This window comes from Canis lupus, chromosome 25 (genome assembly GCF_011100685.1).
Source record: "Canis lupus familiaris isolate Mischka breed German Shepherd chromosome 25, alternate assembly UU_Cfam_GSD_1.0, whole genome shotgun sequence".
In the NCBI taxonomy this organism is placed as follows: Eukaryota; Metazoa; Chordata; class Mammalia; order Carnivora; family Canidae; genus Canis; species Canis lupus.
In genome coordinates, this window is record NC_049246.1 from 8,008,010 (window position 1) to 8,031,262 (window position 23,253).

The 23,253-nt window shown below is 36.6% G+C and overlaps 1 protein-coding gene across 1 annotated transcript in view; it reads right to left on the reverse strand.

Moving 5' to 3' along the window:
- FRY (FRY microtubule binding protein) overlaps positions 1 to 23,253 on the reverse strand; it is a 260,730-nt gene that overhangs the window by 121,727 nt on the left and 115,750 nt on the right. The window contains exons 14-19 of the mRNA XM_038573337.1: positions 22,045 to 22,131; positions 15,230 to 15,401; positions 13,789 to 13,921; positions 9,971 to 10,078; positions 2,078 to 2,336; positions 607 to 785 (exon numbers count right to left, since the gene is read on the reverse strand). Coding sequence (XP_038429265.1) covers positions 607 to 785; positions 2,078 to 2,336; positions 9,971 to 10,078; positions 13,789 to 13,921; positions 15,230 to 15,401; positions 22,045 to 22,131 — 938 coding nt within the window. The remainder of the gene's footprint in view (positions 1 to 606; positions 786 to 2,077; positions 2,337 to 9,970; positions 10,079 to 13,788; positions 13,922 to 15,229; positions 15,402 to 22,044; positions 22,132 to 23,253) is intronic.

Consider the following 23,253-nt stretch of genomic DNA (forward strand, 5'->3'; position numbering starts at 1 on the left):
ACTTAGGCAACTTTGATTCAGCCACCTGTATTGGCAGGTGATGAGCCTTAACATCTGAACATGGCAGACAGCACTTGACCAAGCATGGAGGTTAACTGGCCGATCATGTCTAATAATTGGCTTACTTCTCCTGTCTCAAGGGGACATATTTTCTTGTGATGCCATTTTAAAATTATTGAAATTAAACAAATTTCAGTTAGCCAGACTGTTTGATACCTAGATCATTTAAATGAAATGATCATTATTTTCTCAAGTTCACTCTTTAATAGAAATGTAATAATGTCTTCTTAATTTGATGTATGCTGAACATTATTCAGGAAAATGACCTACAGCTTAATCTTAAAATTCTTCACTTCTTAACAAAGGACCATCTCTTAGAGAATCAAGAATGGTCTTTCCTATTGCTCTTAGAATTTATGAATTATCTTTTGAAGATCAACAGTGCTATTTCATAATCAAAAGCTCATGGTGAATCAAAAGTTATTTTTTGACATCACGTGTGATATGAAAGTACATAAAAATAGCAATGCCTTATTTACATGTTTTAATCTCAACTTCAAAGAAAGAAGTGAATTAGTAAATTCAGAAGGATAATCCATACCTCAGGGCTGTCCCAGGGCAACAAATAAAGCTCGAATTTCCTTGAGTATTAAAACAGACAGTTTGCGTGTGGCCACCTGGAAACTGCAGAGTAAAACCAGAGCAAAGCCTTCCACAGCGTGAAGAACACTGCAGTGGGGGCCTCGTTCTGACTGGATTCTGTGACTGGAGCCATTTGCAATTAGCTGTTGGGCAATAAGAACACATTTGATATTTAGAAAAATAACAGTGAAAGAAGAAACTACTCATATGTGCATCTTTGAGCATGTGTGACCTCATAATATTAAAATTAATTGCAATGGCTTACAACCAGACACAACTCTAAATTCATAATTATTCATGACATACCATAGAACCCTTTTTTTGTTAGATTAATTGTTACTCTGGAATACCATCAACCATCTGCTACCTCTGATAAGAAATAACTTTCAAAGGCTATTAATATTGGTAAGAACAAAACTGCTTCCATCCATATACTACTTGAGATTACACCATAAATTTAGCCGAAGTGGCCTAATTTGTTTTGACTCAGATTCCCTATGGACTTTTGGATACCATACAATTGAATTTTCAAACATTTCCTTTCTAATCACACTTGCTTCCTTGTTTCTTGAGTTCGATTTTAACCTAGGTGTGTGTACATTTATGAGATAGGTTCTGAAAGTTCCCAAGCCACAACCAAGTGAGCCTAAAATAAAAGCAAGCTGGACAACATGGCAGATTCCACATCCATTTCATTTTTCCTTTGAGGAGCACACATAACTCTTGTTTTTCCACCTATTAGCCTTTAGCATGTTTACAATCCAAGGAAAGAGGAATGATCTAGAATCTGGGATCCTGGCTATCTCCTCAGTGCTGTTGTACTTCCCTGAGCCTCCATGTGCCTCAAACTCTCACTGGTGCTCTTCCTCTGCCAGGCCCTTTCTCCATCTGCTCATTGCCAGTGTCAAGTCACCACTGCCCTCCTCTGACAACACTTCTCCATAACCTGCTCTTCAAATTTTAGCATTTAGGACTGAGGTGGGAAGGAATAAAAAAAATCCTAAGTCTGCATTTTCTGTTCTGTGGATATTGGACAATGCAATCAATGGGCTAGGAAAACAACAAAAAAACTGGTGGGTTACTAACTTTTAGATATGCATGTCCACATACCGTTCGATATGCATATCCATACCCAGCTCTATATCCATGTTTATAATCACCTGTTCTTAGGGATTTATAATCATAACTCTCTGAAAAAAAGCAATTTCTATTCCCTGAATGGCCTTTTGAATGATGACAAATCTAACCTGATGGCATAGCAACCCTGAGTTTCTTGGTCACAATTTATACAAGATGGAAAAATTAAGGGCCACCATCAGGGAGAAAGTTCCTAGGTGGCTGGAAGTAAGAACTCCAAAGGTTCTCCGAGCTGCAACTTATTTATACATACATGATATTAGGGAATATACATTGGTGGGAAGAGTGCGAGAATCACCTCTGAATTTCTGATCTTGTTGGCTTGTTCATAGGCTTTTCCATGAGTTTGTATGACCAGTTTCCATTGGGTGAGCAGCTGGAGCAGTAACTTCAGGGATGAATCAAGGAGCGTATGATGCATATCATTGACTTCCCGGAGTAGGAAGTTGGTAAAACCAAACAGTACATCTTCCCTCCAGTCTGAGAAGTCAACAAGTAAACCCTGAAGGGAATTTTGTGCAATATGTCGCAGCTCATCGTCCATATGAATAGAGAGCCTGTGAAATGAGTAAAAGACAATAAAAGCCTTTATTAACTTTTCTTCTAGATCTGTGATGGAACAAATACAGCTCTCTGTTTTTATTTGGGTCTCAAAAATGGATCACCCTCTGGTCTATTCTTCATTCAGCTTCCCTAATGTTGACACCTTATACAACCAGGGTGGCTTTATCAGAGCTAAGGAATTAACCTGGGTGCAATGCTATTAAGTAAACTATAGATTTTATTGAGATTTCACCTGTTTTTCTCTAATGTCCTTTTTTCTCTTTCAGGATTGAATCTAAAATATTACCTGACATTCTGCTATATCTGAATACTTTTTAATACAATGTTGACTACAGAATAAATTAGTATCACACCCTATCACTTAAGGACAGTAAAATTGAGAAGCAAAGAAACTAAGGGACTCACCCAGAAGTTCAGTGAATTAAGGGTTAGATCAATGGTCTGTAATTGGTTTTGTCCCACCAAGGGATATTTGAGACATTATTGATTGCCACAACTCAGACAGTGCTACTGGCATCTCTCTAGTACATAGAACCTACTGATGTGGTTAAACATCCTAAAATGCACAGGACAACTTCCCTACAACAAAGAATTATCTAGACCAAAATGTAGATAGTGTCAAGGTGGAGAAAACTCAAGTCAACTGAAGAATACCAGGGTATTGGTAGCATAACCTAGAATACTATAGTAATATTAAATCTTGACATTGGTATGAGCCATCACAGTTAATGTCATGTTTTATAGATTCTTTTATTCATTTGGATTCATTTTATTTAAGAAACAAATATTTTTGAGACTCTCCTGAAATTCAGACACACAACCCTTCAGATATGGAGTTCAGTATGGCATGTCTATCGGGTGAGGTGCTTGCAGAAATGAGGGGTGAAATGGTGCTGGAGAGGAAGCAGGGGTAGCTCGGGGAAGTGTCTGTGGGCCACCCTGGAGGCAAAACAGTGGGGAAGTAGTTACGGGTATGTGCTCTGGAATCAGAATGCCCATATCAGTGTCTTGCCTCTGTCACTAACTACCTATGTGATCTCGTGCTAGTCAGTCAATGGCTCTAAAGTCTCAGAGTCTCATTTGGAAAATGAGGACAATAAATGTACTTGCATTGCATAAACTTGTGAGGTTCATGAAGTTGACCCGCATACAATGTGTAGCATGCGTAGCACTCAGTAATTGATAACTATTTCTGTGGGGAAAAAAATGAACAGTATCTTGAAAGTTGTAAGGGAAATAACATGATTAGATTCACATCTGAAAAAAAAAAATAGGCAGGAATATGGAGGATGCCTTGGAGAAGCAACCAGATTTGGGGCAGAGACAAGCTAGAAGGTCACTGCAGTGACTTAGGCAACAAATGGAGTTGGGGGACTGACCCAAGGCAGAGGGAGAAATAGAAAGGGAGACAATTCAAAGGTACTGAAGAGATAGAATTTCCAGCACTCAGCAGCCTGGAGGCGTTCAATGTCAGAGAAGAAAATGGCTGAGTCACTGGGGGACCCCACAAACAGGGCAGGTATCATCCTCAACGAAGGGAAGAAAACACTGGGATCCAGACTGGTGTAGGAACTTGCTCAAAGTGCAGGATTCCAGCCCAAGACTTCTAACTCTTAAGCCAGTTTGCTGCATTAAACAAGTCTGGTATAGTCCTCTGTTTTTGAATAAACATGATTTTAAAACTTGAAAAGCAAATACCTTTCTTCTTCTCTGAAGCATAAAGCACACTAATTGGTCCACATTTGACAATATAAACCAGGCAAAAAGCTCTCTAATGAGCAGATATATATCAAGTCAGGGAAAATATATTTTCTGTTCCAAAAGCAAGTGATGTTCAACAAAGATGCTGAGAAGGAAGATCTAAGCTGATTTTTTCAGGTTAGACTTTAGCCGCTAAGTCTAGAGTTCTTACGGGGGTCACAGTTGCGAAAGGAAAATGTAGAGATCTTTACCCTGGGCTTCCAATGAAGGACTGTCTATGGCAGAAATTTACAAGCTTTCTTTGTGTTTCAATTGGCAGCTCTATTTTTTCCCCCCAAACCTTTAAGTATAACTCTACCACATAACACACAAAATCTGAGTTGCAACTGAGGAAAGGGACTGAAGTCCACCCATTTGGGAGGAGACATTGCCCTATAAGCACCATTGAGTCATTTTGCAGGTTTAAAAAACACTAGTTTATTTAAAAAAAATAAAACAAAAAAACACTAGTTTATAAAAAAAAAAACACTTGAAGTCATCTTCTCATCTTACGTTCATTATTTCTATGTATTATATTTATACCAATCTGTGGTCCTGAATGTTTTAGAGAATAAGTTTCTATAGATGATGAACCACCTTTAGGACAGGAAGGACAGGTACCCAATAAATATTAAATGATGGTAACATGCCAGTGCAGAGGGTTCTGGAGGCCCTGTTTTCAGTGATCTAGAGGGGGTGAGTTGTGTGATCACAAGGGCATGTGCTATTCCCACAAATTCTTATTGAATAAGTAAGGATTTGTGTTAAAAGGGGGAATAACCAGAACTTAGCAAGGCCACCTTCTTGGTTGGTCAGATTAGACAAATGGCTTTCAGAGGAAAATACTTTCATAAAGATGAGCTTCAGATTAACATGGGATCAGTTTAGTACTCTTGAGTAATTTTTGCTGTGGGCAGGTACACAAATCAGAAGGGATTGACTTCAAATTCAAAAACTACATCCAGAAGAAAAAGATCCATTAGGAGAAACAGCCTCTTCTAACTATGGCAGAATAAACAAAGGGTATTAGGAAGATATGGGAACCCACTGCCCTATAACATCGTCAAGGGCAGCAGACACAGTTTTAAAGTCAAGCCCAGGAGACAATGGTTTTCAAAAGGAGGGATCTACTGACAGGTGGATGGCTAGCCTTTGGAATAGTTCATAGAAGTGGAATGTCTTCTATGCAGGTATGAAAGAATGAACTTCCATCTATGCACAGTGTTCTGAACTGCATTTCAATTAAAATAAAATAAATTAAAATTAAGGTAATTAAGTGGTTTATTGAGGTAATATATGCAGTTGAGACTATAGTTATCAGTTAGCTACTCAAAGTAAACAGCCACCTTCCACTATACAGATATAGAACGAAAAGTGAATGGTAAATGGTAAACAACAGATATTTTTCAGGTACCCCAGAAGATCATGGAATTGTGTATGCCTTAGCTCATAAATTGCCACAAATTAAAAGGAGACACTGCATAAAAAGTATTTATCTGCCTCAAACCAATGACATTTGTCATTGCCATTTGGCTTCAGGAAAATTCTGTACATTTGAGCAACCAACTTTACTTTTTTTTTAATTTTTTTTTTGATTTTACTTTTCTGAAGTTCAAATCACCTTCTCTGAAATAGGAATAAATATGTGCCCAGCTTTCTTAACATAATGTGTATGAAAACGCATTGTATATCATGGCATAATCTGTTATTCAAATGTAAAGATGCCTAAAAACAATAACTAACATTTGCTGAGAGCTTACTGTGTTCTAGGCACTATGTGAAGTGATTTATATGCATTATTTGATTCTCACAACCTTACAACAAATTGTTCAAAGGGGAGGCCTGATGCTGAACAGCATATGTAGCCCTGCGGGAAGTGACAGAGGACAGGAGCCTCTAGACTGTTGAGGGAAAGGTCCTTCCTGTGGTCAACAGACAGAGCAGGAAACATTTGGGAGGACAGTAAGAGAAAAATGATGCCTGTGGCCAAGGACATGAGTAAGCTCCCTCCTATGTGGAGAATCTCGGGAGCACCCAGACAACTGGGAAAGGGTAGGCTCTGTGAGAGCAGGAAGGAAATCCTCCCCAGCGATCTTGCCATGATACCAGGATCGCCTGTGTAACTTCCATGAAGTCTGAGTAGAAAGATTCCCCAACCTTGGCCATTAGAAGTGGGCTGAGCAATACACATAAAATCAGAAATGTAGTAGCTTGGACAGAGGAGTTTGCCAGTTCATTCCATATAACACTATCTTGCTAAACATACTAACAGAAGTCTGAAGTTAGAGTGTCTGTGATATTTAGCCGTTACCTGAAATGTCAGGAAGGGGCCTTGGGGGAAAGTCAAGTGGGATATATCCTTGAAACTCCTTATTCAGGAACTGAGCTGGGCGGGGGGGGGGGGGGGGGGGGGGGAATGACCCGGCATGAATGTTGGTCTTATTTTGCCAGTTATAAAGAAAACTGTGGGGCACCTGGGTGGCTCAATCAGTTAAGCATCTGCCTTCAGATTAGGTCATGATGCCAGGGTCTTGGGATTGAGCCCCACATCACCTGGGAGTCTGCTTCTCCCTCTCCCTCTGTCTCTGCCCCTGCTCAAGCTCGCTTTCTCTTCTCTCTTTCAAATAAAATCTAAAAAAAGAGGAAAGAAAAGCAAGTTTTCTCCAGTGACAATATACCATGGATGTAACCAAGAGACATCTGAACAAAAATGTCTCATATCTCTTAGACTAGACTGTATGTATATTGTCTCAGGAGTCAACTCAGTCCAAATGTGAATGGACTATGGGGGAATAAGGTAACTATAGATTTGAAAACCACATTTATTGCTGTTGAATTTCTTCATTTTGTTCTCTGACCTTCTCAAGGAGATCTGAGAGGTCAACAGGACCCAGTATGTAGGTCGAGTACTCCATTATCTTTCTCTTGAGGAGAACAGCCTCAAGCTTTTTAAAAAGTTTATGGAAAAGGCCTCTTCATTGGCTTCCCATATAAGTACAGTCATCTTCTTGATTTTTAAGCCTTGAACTCTGAAGAATGTTTATTTACTCTTTCCCCTCATAAAAACAGTAACCATTGCTTTGAGCTCTGTAAGAATGTACATAATAATAAACACGATGCACCATAAATAGCATTGACATTCCAACCATGTCTAACAGAATCCCTTCTGGCATGCCTGGCACCATGGTCTACAGATCCAGGCGTCACTGGATTTGGTGATCAGAGTAATTCCAGAGGAAGAGTCTTGTACACAGAGTCACAGCGAAATAGCCTCTGAGATTGTACCTGAATGCTGCATGACATTTAAAAAACTTAGTATTTCAAAGGCCGAGTGCACATCACCATCACCAATTAGAACTTCACTGACATCAGGGAACTTTCTTTCTGCTTCAATTTAATGGATAACTGCTTTTTTCCCTGCTGACATATTTTCCCCGGGATTAACCAAAGTGCACATCTATGAAAGTGCACATGTAGCCTTCTCAATAGTCTTATGAGATAGGCAGTATTATTCCAATTTTATCAAGGAGAAAAGTCTGATTAAATAATTTGTCTAGATCACATGGCTGGCAAAATGGCAAAAGCAGAGATGCAAAATTTAGGATTTCCAAAGAGTTCCATTTCATTCTCATTTTTTGGCATTTCCTCCAAATCTCTCAGATGGTACTCTCTCTCTCTCGTTACCTAGTGGCTCACAGGTCATGAGGAGAGGTCTGCTGTCTCTTAATTTCTGATGGCCACATCTAGCCTCTTTACTCAGCAACCTCTCCCCTGTGCACACTTGACTCCTATTTACCCACCCCCTCCACTGCTATCCCTGCACATCAATGGGCTGCTCACTCTTACATTTCTGGGTACCCTTCACACCTGGCATCTGCCTCTCAACATTTCCTTACTCTGTCTTAGCCAGCATCTTGGGAGACTCAATATTATGGTATCTTAGCCTCCTATTCTGCAGCTTCCCCCACTCCCAAAGCACCATGTTTCTTATTCTTTGGGAATCTACCCCTTGTTCCTCTTTAAATCTTCTCACCCAGAGCTGGAAGCCCCACTGTGACTCAGGCTTACATTTCCCTTTTTTCTGCTCCTTCCCCACTTCCAGTGAATATTCTCTTCCCTCACATTCTCGTCCTTAGGCTGCAGCAAAAGCCTAGGCTGCAATTTTTTAAAAACTTTATCATCTTCTTAAAATACATCCCAAACATGGAATGGCAGAAAGAAGAAGGATCCACAGAATGTAGGTTGCTGATTACAGGAAAGAAGAGGTTCCAGGTAGCAGTGACCAAACCCAGCTAGAAGGCTGGATGGTTTTGGTCAGAGAGCAACAGGGTTTGAAACCGTGGTTTTCAAAGTCATGGTCAACCTCACAATCCAGCACTAGCCTGTGCTAGTGATGACTGGCAGAAGGAAATGGACAGCTGTGTTTATGTTTGGAGGACAGAAGGCTGCAAATGATACTAACTGATCTCAGGGAGTGATCAATGGGACTTTCAACCGGCCGTCCAGAGCAGAAGGTCTGATGACCACAATAACCAGGAGCATGATGCTCCTCAGAGATACTCTGAAGCTGTGGGGCAGCCTTGGTGGTCTGCAGTCATGTGGGACGAGGGCTTGGGTTATTTCATTTGAATATTGATGGATATAGCCCTCTCCGAGGGGTAAACGAAGTCATGCGTAATGTATTTTTCAGTCAGCATTAATATTTATTATCCTTCTCTGGGCTCTCTTCTATTCCACCATTATCAGATTAACCAGCCTAAAATATTTTTTATCACATTACTCACTCGCTTAAAACTCCATCGGTCCAAATGTCTCAGCTAATAGTATAGATTAGCTGAAAATCTACCCCTACAGTCTTATTTCTAGGTCTTATCATTGGCTTTCTAAATTTCCTTTCTTTCTTTTTCTTTCTTTTTTTAAAATTCAAATAATTAAGGATGATTTTGTTCTTCCTCATTCCACTTCCTTCATGCACCCCATATTTCTAATGATTTCATATTCTAAATTGCTTTTAAGTAATGTCACTTTTGATTTTTAATTAAAGACACATGTAACTGTCAACTAGAACTTCAGATCAACATGAGAAAAACAACACATTTCAGTAAAATGACCTCATTTTGCTCAAAGCAAATTAACTTGAGGTTCTAGTTGAACGGTGCATTCTCACAGGACAATGTTGGGAGGGTGATAAATATGACTTTTGGCAGCTTCCCGAAGCACTAAAATTAGCTAAGGATCCCTATCATGTACCTACCTTCTTGGCCCCCTGGAGGTCTGTGGGTATCAGAATGGGAATCAGACCCTAAATGAACTCTTCTCCAGGCAGACTTACGTCCTCATTTCCCGGCCCCACCTCTGTGACTTTGCTCATGTCACTCTTCCTTCCTGAGTCCTGTTTCAACTTCCACCTTCTCCAAAGACACTGATTGGCTGACTTTCTCAGTCCCCAGTAATTCCCCTCTCCACCGAACTCACATGTATCACACTTTTTGTGCCATTAATCTGCACAATTTCAGACCTTACATTGTTAGTTACCTTATGTGCTTATGTATTGGCTTCTATATTGGATTTTAAGCCCCTAAAACATTGGGAACAAAAACAAAAAACATTTTTTATTCCTCCTTGCCTATCTGTAGTTCTGACAATAATGCCTCATTTAGTAAATATCTGTCAGTTTTTAATAATCATTCAAATTTCTTTCTTTCTTTCTTTCTTTCTTTCTTTCTTTCTTTCTTTCTTTCTTTCTTCCTTCCTTCCTTCCTTCCTTCCTTCCTTCCTTCCTTCCTTCCTTTCTTTCTTTCTTTCCTTTCTTTTTCTTTCTTTCAGGAATCATGACAAAGGATTATGATCAATTTAATCAAATACACCCACGGCAGTTCTCACTTACCTCGCCAGCAAGTCAATAAGTTCAAGTTTTGACATCCCATCGGGAAGCAGTCGAGGGATAGCAGCAACACAGGTCCTGAAAAGATCTATTTTTGGCTTTCTCTCACCCCTTTAATTTAAAAACAAACAGGTCAAAGGCTATAAAAAGTTTTTAAAAAAATCAATCAAATATGTGACAAAAGACTAGAATCTATGCCTTCTGAATCACTGTGTGGTGTTTACCGCGTATTATTCTCAAATGTTTCTGATCTTTATAGCTTGGTCAGTTCTAAGAGTATTCACAAAGATTTGAGAAATGCCAATGTCACCAGAATTCTATCATACAGTTTGCCATTCATTTGGTTCCACGGAGTTTGGTTCCTGTGGACTGCATTTAAAACACTGACTTCACTAGCATGCTAAATGCATCAGCATGTAACACATACATTGCACTCATTCCTACATTCAGCATTTAAAAATAGGATTTTTAGCATATACAAAGAATAGTGCCTCTTATAAGCATGACATCTGGAAGCTTCTCTCCCTAGTGAGTTATGCTTCTACTCTAGAGTCCACATTGTCATTTAAAAAATTAAGTGTTTCCAAAAATAAGTCTTTCTAATGTCAAGTAAAACCCTGAAATGTATATATAATTGTGCATTCAATTGTGATTTTTAAAATTACAATGATGAGCCTGACCTCTATGGAGATTCCTTCCCTCTTTTTATTGTCTTGAGAAGATAAATTAAGCATTTATATAATTAAATAATATAATATATAATAAATAATAATAATATATAATATATATAATATATAATATATAATATATAATATATAATATATAATATATATAATATATAATATATTATAATATATTAATATATATTAATATAATATGTAATATATTAATATATAATATATAATAAATAATATATATTATAATATAATATATTATAATTAATGTCTTCTATATTATGTTGTAACATCTGAAGGAACACTTAATTTTTGATAAACTACTTCGATTTTTAGTTGTTTAAATAGGTAACTGATTCTTAATCACATATTTTATCAATAACCTTTATGAAAAAACTAAAATACCCATCAAATCCTTCAAGGAACTTAGATAATAAAATATAGCAACATATTTAATTAAGTTCTGATAATTCAATCTTCTGAGAATATAAAACTGTCATGAAATTAGTGCTATTGTAGGACACAAATACAATGATGAAAATGTAAAGTAGTATAAATTCTTGGGATAGTAGCTGTGGTCAGGATAGATATGCAGCAAGCAGAATCCACCCTCCCTATAATCAGACAGCAATTCTGCTCTGTGACATTACTTTTTAGCCTGACTTTGTCTAACTCTGTTTTTGCAGAAAGTTGTAGGATTATTTTCTTCCCTTTTCCATGGTCCTTTCTGCATAGAGGACTGGAGAAGGAGACATTGCACAGTGGTGTTTAATCAGGTGAAGGAAAGAGGAGTCTTCAGGTGACATCCTCAAATAGCTGTACTGAGTGATGGCTCCTAGTTTTTCATTTGCAACGTGGTGAGTCCTTTAAATAGTTCTCCTAGCTTGCTCACCAGATGTTTTGAACAGCTGGGATTATTTTCATATTTGTTGGAAAACAGATGACCCCATTGACCTGAATTTGTAAGGCAAATTCTGCCAGGCTTCCAAGCTGATAAAAGAAGCCTAGATTAGAAACTCTCATAGGTACATGATTTCCTTTTATTACTGTAGTCCTTGCTCTCTGGGCTATTAAAGATTTATTTATTTATTTTAGAGAGTGAGAGCAGGGATAGGAGTGGGGGGAGTGGCGGGGGGAGGGAGAGAGAAAATTTCAAGCAGGTTCCTTGCTGAGTGAAGAGTCTGACACAATCCTGAGATCATGACCTGAGCCCAAATCAAGAGTCAGACACAACTGAGTCATCCAGGCTCCCCTCTCTGGGCTTTTATAGGAAGGAAGTGAATCCCCCAATAACATCATTTTATTAACAGATATTGTTATTATTTGCTGTCATGTATGACAGAAGGGATGAAGAATGGAAATGAAGCAACCATAGAATGCTAATGTTCAAGTTTATACCTCAAGAAGGATGCAGGAAAATAGAGGACTGAATAACAACTCCAATGATGGTTTCCATTAGTATGGTGTGGACCTCAATACATAAGCATTTGTTTCTCCCAAATGCTTATGTTGCTTTAATGTTTCTTTTTGTCTTTGGAAAATGTAGCAATGAGTTATTTCTCACTGGAGGATCTGTCTTAAAATGTAGCAAGGAAAGTATTCTAGCTCTATATTGGGGTCTTAAGATGACTGAATAGGGAAAAGTAATGAAGCATCTTGGAAAACCTTTAAGGTATTGGTTAAAATACAAACAAAATGTTTACACTTCTATTTAAACCTGTATCTTTTTTTTGGTTTTGAATATATTGTTTCGGTTCCAACCCTATCTTACGATCTCTTGATTAAAAATATAGTTTTCCTTTAAAAGTCTTTCTTTACTATTTTTAGGGGAAACAACTACAATGCAGAAGTTTTAAAAGCATTTCTTGTATCCTCTACATTATCAATTTAAAATTGCTTTAATATATTCAAAAGGTATGTACTAATGAGGGTAAAGGTTGCTATCTAGCAGCTTGTGAGGTAAGAACTGGAGCTGGTGACAATACATCTAATGTTACTCATCTTGGTCAATTTCAATTTTTATGGTTATTTAGGGTGAAACCTAAAGCAATGTGATCACTTAAATCAAATGAATGGCAAGCTGCAGGATAATATATGTTATATGATCCCATTTTTGTGCAACAAATACATATCTTGGTTTTGACATAGGGAAAGTTCTGGAGGGGATCACACTGCATCAAGGAGGGTCACAGATATCAAGTGGAGCTCTGAGGAGGGGTTTTCATTTTAACTTTATATACTGCTAAAAATGCATTTAAAATAATTCTGTATGTTTTACTTTGTTTATTATGTATTGCTTTGTTTCGCCATACTTCATATTTCACATGCTGCCACTCTAATAAAAATACACACCCACGATATGAATTTTCCCCATATCTGACTAACTGTGGTATTTAGAACTGAAGATGCTGAGGAACAAAGGAGGCTTTCCCAATTATATTTTTGGAAAATTATGCCACAGGTGCCAAATAGAATTTAATTCATAGTCCAGCAACAAAGTCTGAATCTTCTTAAAAGGTAAAGTTGTAACCTAATCCTAGTTCCTGCCATAATGAATCAAAAGCAGCAAACTCAAGTTGTGTGAGTTTCTTCTGCAGAACTCTACGTACAAAGCTACATCTTAGAGTTTGGCTAAGAACATTTGATTTCTACATTCAAAACTATAAATTGTTTTTGTTTTTAATATCCCATATTGCTATGACAGTTGCCTAGAGATTATTAGGCACATTTAACTCTCACAATTCAGAAATGGTCACTAGAAAAAGTGAATTTGAAATTTATAAAGATGAACTGTCTGTAAACAGGTGATGTCACTCTAGCACACAGGCTGTGACAGAGCTTGGTAGCAAGATACCACTTCTGACAAACGTGGACCAGTGAAAGAGTCTTGGGCTCCATTTTTCAACTTACTGGCATAATGATACTTGAGATACAACCAAAACAGATCAACCTCAGGTTTGACCTTACTTTTAGAGTCAAATACTGTCAAAAAATATTTTTACTATCCTTAATAACTCTTAGAACTCTGATGCTAGGAAGGGGAGAATAAAATACAGAAAAAGTGGGAAGAACAAATGAGAAAAATCTTTGATGGTACATTTTGAGTAATTAATCCTTCATTAAAAACTTAGCTTTCACTGTACTCACGTGATCATGTCTTCAGGTTCTTTATTTAGCATCTGAACATTCGTTAGCATCATACACCTTCCTACTTCTTTATCAAGATGCCTTAAAATGTTGTCCACAGCTTTTCGTACTTGAGAGTAATATAATGACATGCCTAGAAAACATGCATTATAGCGACATCTTTGACTAAATCCATCAAGGAGTAAAATCCTAACCATCTATGGGTCAATGACTTCAATAAGCAGATCCTAACTCAATCCCTTTTCCACAGAACTGTTAGCATAGTGTTCTGAACTTGCTGGGTGCTTACCAAATAATCATTTAAATTTTATAAATGGGAATTCTAATACTTAAGAGGGATTATTTTCAGGAAGAGTTGAATAAAAAAGAAAGTCTTACTTTTGAATTTTTATGCTTTTGGATACTACAGAAAATTCACCGTCATTACTGATTGTGTGAATAAAAATTCTCATTTGGGGGTAGGATTTTAATAACTTTATTCTCAAATATATGTGTGAATTTTTTTAGTAAAATAAACAAAAATGACTCACATCATAAATTTTAAAATGAAGGAAATATATTTTAGCTATAGTACTTTTACTTCTCTCATTTAATACAGGGTCAGTGTCCCACTATGGAAAACAAATATGTATAGCCTATGTATTTCATGTATGTATATGCATTTTATTTCTTTACGTATATAATACAAATGAAAAGCAAATTGCTTTGTATTTAAAATTTGTACTTTAATAAAATAATATTGATTATTTCAGATGATTATATCTTTCTTTTCTTTTTTTTTCTTTTTTTTCATTAAATCTTTCTGAACTCATTTAAGCATTGTCTATTTAAAAACAAATATTTTAAAATGAAAAGTCTCAAGTTTCCTTCAGGTCTTTGACATCAAAATTATTTTAACAAAGGTTGTGGTTGGTTTTGAAATTCTAGTATTTGACAAGAAAGAATTCATCTCTTTGGGTTAAGATAGCTAAACTAAAAAGAAAATAATCCTATGTAGGCTAAACCCACATTATAACATGGCATGTGTGGGATCTGGAATGTTTAAAACATAGATTAAACTAATTTTACTGAAAAAAAAAAGAAAGGAACTATAAAAATGAACGAACTAACAAATGAATATTTATATGGTCGCTTTATAAACAGGATTATCTACCAAAGGATACAGCTGGCTTAGAAATTTACTGTAAAATGTAGATAATCAATACTAGGAGTTTGGAAAGACCATGATAAAAGTCTAACATTTAAATGGCAAAATGTTTACCAGGAAGTTCCAGAAAGTTTAAAGGGCAGTAAAACAAAGCACAGCATGAATCAATCAAAACAATTAATGTTGGAATGCCTCACCAGTTACTTCTATAAATTTTTTTTTTAGCAGCACATCTCACTAAGGGTAAGTATCCATTGGTCATTAGAGGGGCTCTAACACATCTTTGAAACCCACCTATCATTTTGGCTTCTTCTTCAGTTAGCGTTTTACTCAAATATGTTTTCTTCACTCTCAATGTGTTTCCTGATGGGAGAACAGCTCCTGTCACCGGCATGGGAGGCTCACCATCTTTCTGCTGCAAGCTATCAGCTATTACTAAGAATGCCCGTAAACCAATGTTCATTCTCTGTAAGAGATAATGTGCTCTTGATAAAAAGAAAAACCCAATTATTGTAGTTGAATTAAACCATTAGTCTTTGAGAGAAGTTAGCATGGCTTGCTATCCAGATTAGTATGAGCAAGTAATTTAAAAGGCACAAGACGGGCAGCCCCCGTGGCTCAGCGGTTTAGTGCCTCCTTCAGCCTGGGGTGTGATCCTGGAGACCCGGGATCCAGTGACACATGAGGATCCCTGCATGGAACCTGCTTCTCCCTCTACCTTTGTCTCTGCCCGCCCCCCCCCACCTCTCTCTAATAAATAAAAAAAAATAAAATCTTAAAAAATAAATAAATAAAAGGCACAAGACTTTAGGCCAAACCTATGAATGTAAAATTGTGGTTTCTGTCACTGTTTCTTGGTGCATCACAAATAAACAACCAGAAAGATTTTCATCCCACTCAGAGGGGATGTTTGAGATGGTCATACTCCTGCTGTTTGGGAAATCCTGGTGCACCTCACAGGGCACAGCAGCCAGCCTCTGAAGCAGCTGTAACTAAAATAAACTAGGCAAATGAGGGGCTTATATGTCCCCTGGAGGGAGAGAGAGAGAGATGCCACACGTGTTAATTCACAAAGACCTAATGAAAACAATAGGAATTCCAATGTGAATCACAAAACAAAAATGGCCTGCTCTGAATTGCCGGATGATGACTCCATTCAAAAAGACTGGCAAGTTTGACTTCTCCCTCTGCCTGTGTCTCTGCCTCTCTCTCTCTCTCTCTCTCTCTGTCTCTCATGATTAAATAAATAAAATCTTAAAAAAAGACAGGCAAGTTTGATAATGAGTTTTAAAAATTCAGTGCCACTGAACTTGTTACTTATCAAAACACGTGAGCTTATAAGAAGAAATGCCATTCTGGGCCAGATTGTTATCTTCCTCGGGCTCAGGTAAGGCATAATATTGGCTTTGCAAAATGACTCAGTGAGTTAGTTGCTACCAGCAGCAATGTCTTAAAAGGTCAGAAGGTACTAAACATCTGTACTTCCTTAACAGCCACGTGTACCACATGTATTTATACCCTTATTTTCATGAAGTAATACATGAATACATATTATATAAAGTAATAAGTTTCTGTCACTGTTTCTTGGTGCAATTGCAATTCTGTAGTGTTTCTAATGTTTCTAAAGTAGGCTACTACCTACAGCAGCAAATAATACTTATCACTACCAACAATGATAATCTAGTTACAATTTAGTGAGTCCCTAAAATGTATCCAGAATTGCTCTCTTGCTCATTAACTCTCACTTTTAAAACAGCCATGCAAGGAATGTATAATTAGTCCCATATTTCAGGTGAGGGCCATATAAGTAGCAGGTGGAAAGCTGTACATGTAAGTCAGATTTGTCTAAATTGTCTATTTTGTGGCACATGATTACATTCTATAACAAAAAGTAATATAGACTTCTATTGATTTTAAAACTATTTATTTAAGCCTTAAGGAATAATGATATTTCAGCCAGGATTTGGTGAATATTTCTCTGGCTAATTTGTACCAATGCAATGTGTACTTTATGGTTTTATAGCCTTTAGTAATATTCTCTTTCCAGTTTCTAGAATGAAAGAATATTAACTTTAAAAAATTCAACTATGTATGAAAGTTCATTCATTTACTCATTTATTTTAGCAGTTCATGAACTGTGTTCTACGCTTGTATATTTTTCTCAAGACACAGCAATGTTTTGGGTGAGGAAGTAGGAAATGCAGTATCAGTAGAACAACCCTGGATTGACGTAAATGGTCAAGCGTTAATTATTTGCAAGTGGTATATCCAGTTTATGAACCACCCTGGCCAGTTTTCTCAGTTTTCCTTCCCTCTGGATAACACTAAGGGCAGAGGTAAGATTGGATAGTTTGGGACATATATTTTCAACTTAATGTTATAAACAATTTCTTTTGGTATTTTATATAGTTCTGTATAATATCTCTCTCTTTTATTATTTGTCTGGTCTTAAGAAATTACTTAACTTTTCCAAGTCCAAGTCCCAGCTTCCTTTCTATAAAAGGAGGGTATTAATACCTACTGATCATACAGGGTGGTGAGGAATAGTGCCTGAAAAGTTCTTGTTGGTAATTATATATTTGTAGGTTAGAATCTTCACTTTATTTTTTTTTTAAGATTTATTTATTTATTCATGAGAGACAGATTGAGAGAGAGAGAGGCAGAGACATAGGCAGAGGGAGAAGCAGGCTTCCCACAGGGAGCCTGATGCAGGACTCGATCCTGGATCCCATGAGCCAAAGGCAGATGCTCAACAATGAGCCACCCAGGCGTCCCTCCATTTTATTTTTTAATGTCAAGTTTATTGAAACATAATTCACACAGAGTAAAACACACTGTTTTCAGTTGTACAGTTCTTTGAATTTCAAGAAACCTATATGGTCAGGTAACCGCTATCACAGTCAAGATATAAAATTATTTCCATCATCCCCAAAAAGTTCCCTTGTGCCTCTTTACAGTCAGTATGTCACCCAACCCACCATCTGACAATCATTATCTAATTTCTGCCTTATTGTTTTGCTTTTTTCTGAATGGAATCAAACAGTACATAGCCTTTTGTGTCTTTCTTCTTTCATTTAGCATTAAGTTTTTGAGATGCTGCAAAATTGGTAGTTTGTTCATTGCTGAATAGTATTCCACTGTACTGATGATGTGCAGCTTGTTTAGCCACTCACCAGCTGTTGAACATGAACTGCTTTCCTATTTTTAGTGACTAGCTGCTATAAATATTCACACAAACCTTTTTGGGCTTTTGGAGTTTTAATTTATTTGGAACAATACCTTGAGGTAGAAATGTTGGATCATACGGTCAGTGTACGTTTAATCTTAAAAGAAACTGCCAAACTCTTTTCTAAAATGATTGTCCTTTTGCATTCTCACCAAAGTCGTATGAAGTTCCAATTGCTCCATATCCTTCTCAGTGCCTCTCACTATGGTTTTAATGTGCATCTCTCTAATGACTAATGAAGTCGAACATCTTTTCATAGGTTTATTGGTCATTTGTATTTCATCTTTGGGGAAGAGGCTCTTCATTTTGCCCACTCAAAAAATTGGGTTGTTTATTTTCTTACTGTTGGGTTGTGAGAGTTCTTCATATTCTGGATACAAATGCTCTTTCAATATGTATTTGCAAGTATTTTTGCCCAGTGGTTCTAAATCTTAATGATGGTGTATCTCTTAATGTGCAGGCATTTTTAATGTTGATGTTTAATTTATCAATTTTTTCTTCTGTAATTTTATGATTTTTGCATCCTAAGAAATTTTTGCCCACCCAAAGATCACAAAGATTTCATCTTCTATTTTATTCTAGAATATTTATAACGTTGGATTTTACATTTAGGTGTATAATTCATTTTGACTTAACTTTTGCTTACTGTGCAAATTCTGGGCCAAAGTTCATTATTTTGCAAGTGGATGTCCAATGGTCCAGCACCATTCATTGAAAAGACAACCCTTTATCCACTGAAATAACTTGAAAATGTTGTTGAAAATAAATTGATCATATATGTGTGGATCTATTTATGGATTCTCTATTCTGTTGATTGGTCTTTACATTCACTCCTCTGACAGTATGATACTACTGCAGCTTTACAGTATTTTTGAAACCAGGACATGCCAGTCCTCCAGTTTTATTCTTCTTTTTCAAAATTATGTTGGCTATTCCAGTTCCTTATATTTTCCATATAAATTTTAGAATCAGTTTATTGATTTCTACAAAAAATGCTATAGGGATTTTAATTGGGATTATTACTGGGATTACAGATTAATATATAGATTAATTTGGGGACAGCTGACCTTTTTGCAATCTTAAATCTTTTGATCCACAAACAGTATTTCTCTCCATTTATTTGGTTGTCTATGATTTTCCTCAAAACTTTTTGGTTTCCAGTATATGAATCTTACACATAATTTGTTAGCTTTATTGATAAATATTTTGTTTTCATTGCTATTACAAATTGTTCAATTTCTAATTTTTTATTATCATGATATAAAAATACATTAATTTTATATATTTATCTTTTTTTTTAAAGTAAGCTCCACACCCAACATAGGGCTTGAATTTACAACTCTGAGATCAAGAGTTGCATGGTCTACTGACTGAGCCAGCTAGGTGTCCCTATATATTTATCTTGTATCCTCCAAACTTTCTAAAATCATGTTAGTTAAATAGGTTTTTTTGTAGATTTTTTTGGTTTTCTACATAGGCAATCATGTTGTCTGTAAATAAAGAGAGTTTTATTTCTTCATTTCCAATCCATATGAATTTTATTTCTTCTTTTTGCCTCTGGGACTGGCTCCAGGTCCATGTTATTTTAGGTGAAGGCAAAAATGAGACAAATGGATGACCTAGAAACTTTTCACAGATGAGTAAATTCTTATGACGATAAGAATGCCTTATAGGAAACCATCTTGGTCTGAACTAAAATGAGACATTTAACTGGAAATTATCTAACTGTTGAGTGGTGGTGCACTATAGATTTTGTAGTAAGAGAATCCTTTCCATCTCTGGGCCTTTTTCCATATACTATTTCTAAAATATTACTTAAGGCACAAATTGAATATATTCCTTGAGAAACTGCTGTACAACATATTTTATCAAGTGTGTGACTTCTGCTTTATAGACTATCCTTGTGTGTGCTATTGAGTGGGTTCATAAATATGCTTTTAAGTTCTAATTCCCAACTGCTGATAAAATCTCCCATAACCCTATAAGCTCAAGAAAAATGGGAGAAGATATTCAGTATCTTTTTGTAATTTTTTTTCTTTTTGTAATTTTTAACATTAAAAACCCTATAATTCCAATTGCTCTGCACAAAGAGGTTAATTAATCACTGACTGAGGAGGTTTTTTTTTTTATTTTAAGATTTTATTTATTTATTCATGAGCGACAGAGAGAGAGGCAGAGACACAGGCAGAGGGAGAAGCAGGCTCCATGCAGGGAGCCCGACATAGGACTCGATCTCCTGTCTCCAGGATCACACCCTGGGCTGCAGGCGGCGCTAAACCGCTGTGTCACCAGGGCTGCCCTGACTGCGGAGTTTGAGGGAAGAACAAGGGGTAAGTTTCATACTTGGTGATAATTATGGTAGCTTTTAATATGTTATTTTTAGACTAATAACCTGGAAATTCTGAGGACTATTAAAGATGTTAAAGCCATGACTCCTGAGAAGTGAAAAATATTCTGAGAAATTTCCCAGAAGGACAAAACTCTTTACCATTGGGTGTTGGGCATCATTCTAGCCCAAATGCTCTGGATTTGCAAAGAATTTGTCCCTCTCTCCTTGGCCCACTGACCCTGGATGCAGCTATTTCATAGGACTGCTATATCATTAGACACCAGACAAAAACTCCCAAACTCTGATTTTGGGGCTCCTTCAGGTGTCCTTTGATACATGGCAACCTTAGCACCAAGGAGAGAATATAGGGTGTGTGGGAAAAGGTATAAGGATACCAGGAGACCTGGTTCCTTGTACTGCTAACCAGCTGTCGATTTTGACCTTCTGTCATTACTGACAGAATGAAGAAGTCAGACACTATCACAGTGAAGATAGGAACCTTTTTTTTAAACAAAAATTTTTTTAAATTTATTTATGATAGTCACAGAGAGAGAGAGAGAGAGGCAGAGACACAGGCAGAGGGAGAAGCAGGCTCCATGCACCGGGAGCCCGATGTGGGATTCGATCCCGGGTCTCCAGGATCGCACCCTGGGCCAAAGGCAGGCGCCAAACCACTGAGCCACCCAGGGATCCCAGGAACCTTTTTTTTAAAAAAAAAATTTCTATGGTATATTTTTGTTTTTTTGCTTAAGAGTCTGTAATGTCATAATATCACAATTTTTCCATGAGGTGGTTGAGAAAAGTATTTTGTTCATTTTACTAACAAAAAAGCTGACGTTTAGAGAGATAAATGTCATATAGCTAATAAAAGTGGTAGAGACTGTGCCAAGTGCAAATCCAATATTGCTGTCTTCTGGTTCAGTGTTCTTTCTACAATATCATAGGGAAAGGATTGCAAAAAGGTAGCTTGCCAGGCAGAGTTCTGTTGGCCCACAGTATTTTTAAAGTTTCTCATTTGGAGAATGAGAATGTGCTTCTCATTTGGATAGGTCACTCCAACTGTGTCATACCCATCATTTCCATGATCTGCCTGGCCCTTGAGTTGTGATGCTGCCACAAAAACATATATTCATACATGATTCAATTCCACTAGATTTTAGTATTTTATTACATGTATTCATTCTCTGTTTCACCACTTCCCAATACTCAACTTGTTAATCTGCATCAAATTAGTTAGAAGTACTGACTATTTAAATATGTATTGACTAAAACAACCTGACTTGTACTGGCAGATTATCTTTCTGGGCAAGCTATACTCTATTATAAAAGAACAGAATATGGTAGCATATCAACCTGCCATCATCCGGTCTACTCATCCAAAATCTGACTTATGAAATTCCATCATCTATACTATTTAGTCATATAACATGGACAGAAACAAACAGAAGACTTTTTAGAGAAATGACCTTTGCCCTATTCTCCAAAGTTGCAAAGCAAAGGTATATCTCTGTCAATACATGCCCTGTGAGAAGTACATAAAATGATTATTCATACCTCTGGATTGAGACTGAAAGCTTTTGCTGGTTTTCCCACACAAAGAAAATCAAAAATAATTTCTTTCATTGCAAAATCTAAACGTTCCTGTAGTGAAAAAGAGAAAACAAAACAAAGATGTTAAAATACAAATTCAACATGAAATGTCTATTTTCATTAGGCACCAAACAGGTGGCTGCCAAAAGAAGCAAGATACTGCTCAATTGTATGCATTAAGAGATTCCCTGAAGGAAGATCATGTCCCCTGGAACCTCGGGTGAAGGTTCTGTTTTCATGTGGTGTGTAAAGATGCTTTCATTATATAACATGTGGAATTAGCCTGTAAAGCATGGAATGGCTAATGACAAAACAAAAAACAAAAACCAAATGCCCAAAAATGAAAACCCCAAACATTTGGAGTGTCTGGGGCTTATTCACAGTCTCAACACTTCCTGCTTGTGTTGCAAATGCTAATAACTTCTTGAAATTCAGTTTAAAATGTATTTTTAAAAATACCACTGCAAAATGACCATTTTATCCTATTCTCTAACATTTCACATCTTTTGGCTCATATTATAATGGACAATTCTGCAAGTGAAATGAATAATTAATAAATAAGATATACTATGGCTATTTAAGTAAGAAAGTATATGCCAGGTTCTAATAATTTGAGACAGTAGCTACTATGATATGATAGGTTAATTTTATACAACATATTTCAGAATTCAAACTATATTTTCAGCCAAATGATAACTACATGCAGAAAAATCACATTAATTCATCTACCTGCAAAGCGAGTAATGTCTTTTCCCTAAGTACACATATTACAGAAGCATCTCATTATACCAAACACACAGGGAGATATCAAATATTAAATAGTCTGTGAAGTAACAACTGAACCTTTCATCTTTATATCAGTATCAATTGTACTTAACAGTATTTTCATGCCTATACTTTTCCTTTACCCACACAGGCTTCTGAAGTACACTGGGCAAGCATTTAATCCACATTTTATAAAGAAACGAAAGAAAGATGCTCTCTGACTTGCTAAGGGTATAGAGCTGGCTGTGGCAGAGGTTGAACTGGAACAATTATCTTTTCCCATTGTTCCGTAAATCACAAGGAAGCCAAAGTTGGGGTATAACAGTTTCCCATAAAGTGTTTTAAAAAGTAAAAATCTTGGGTATAAACAGTAAACTAAATATTAAAAACTATGTTTATTATTATTGG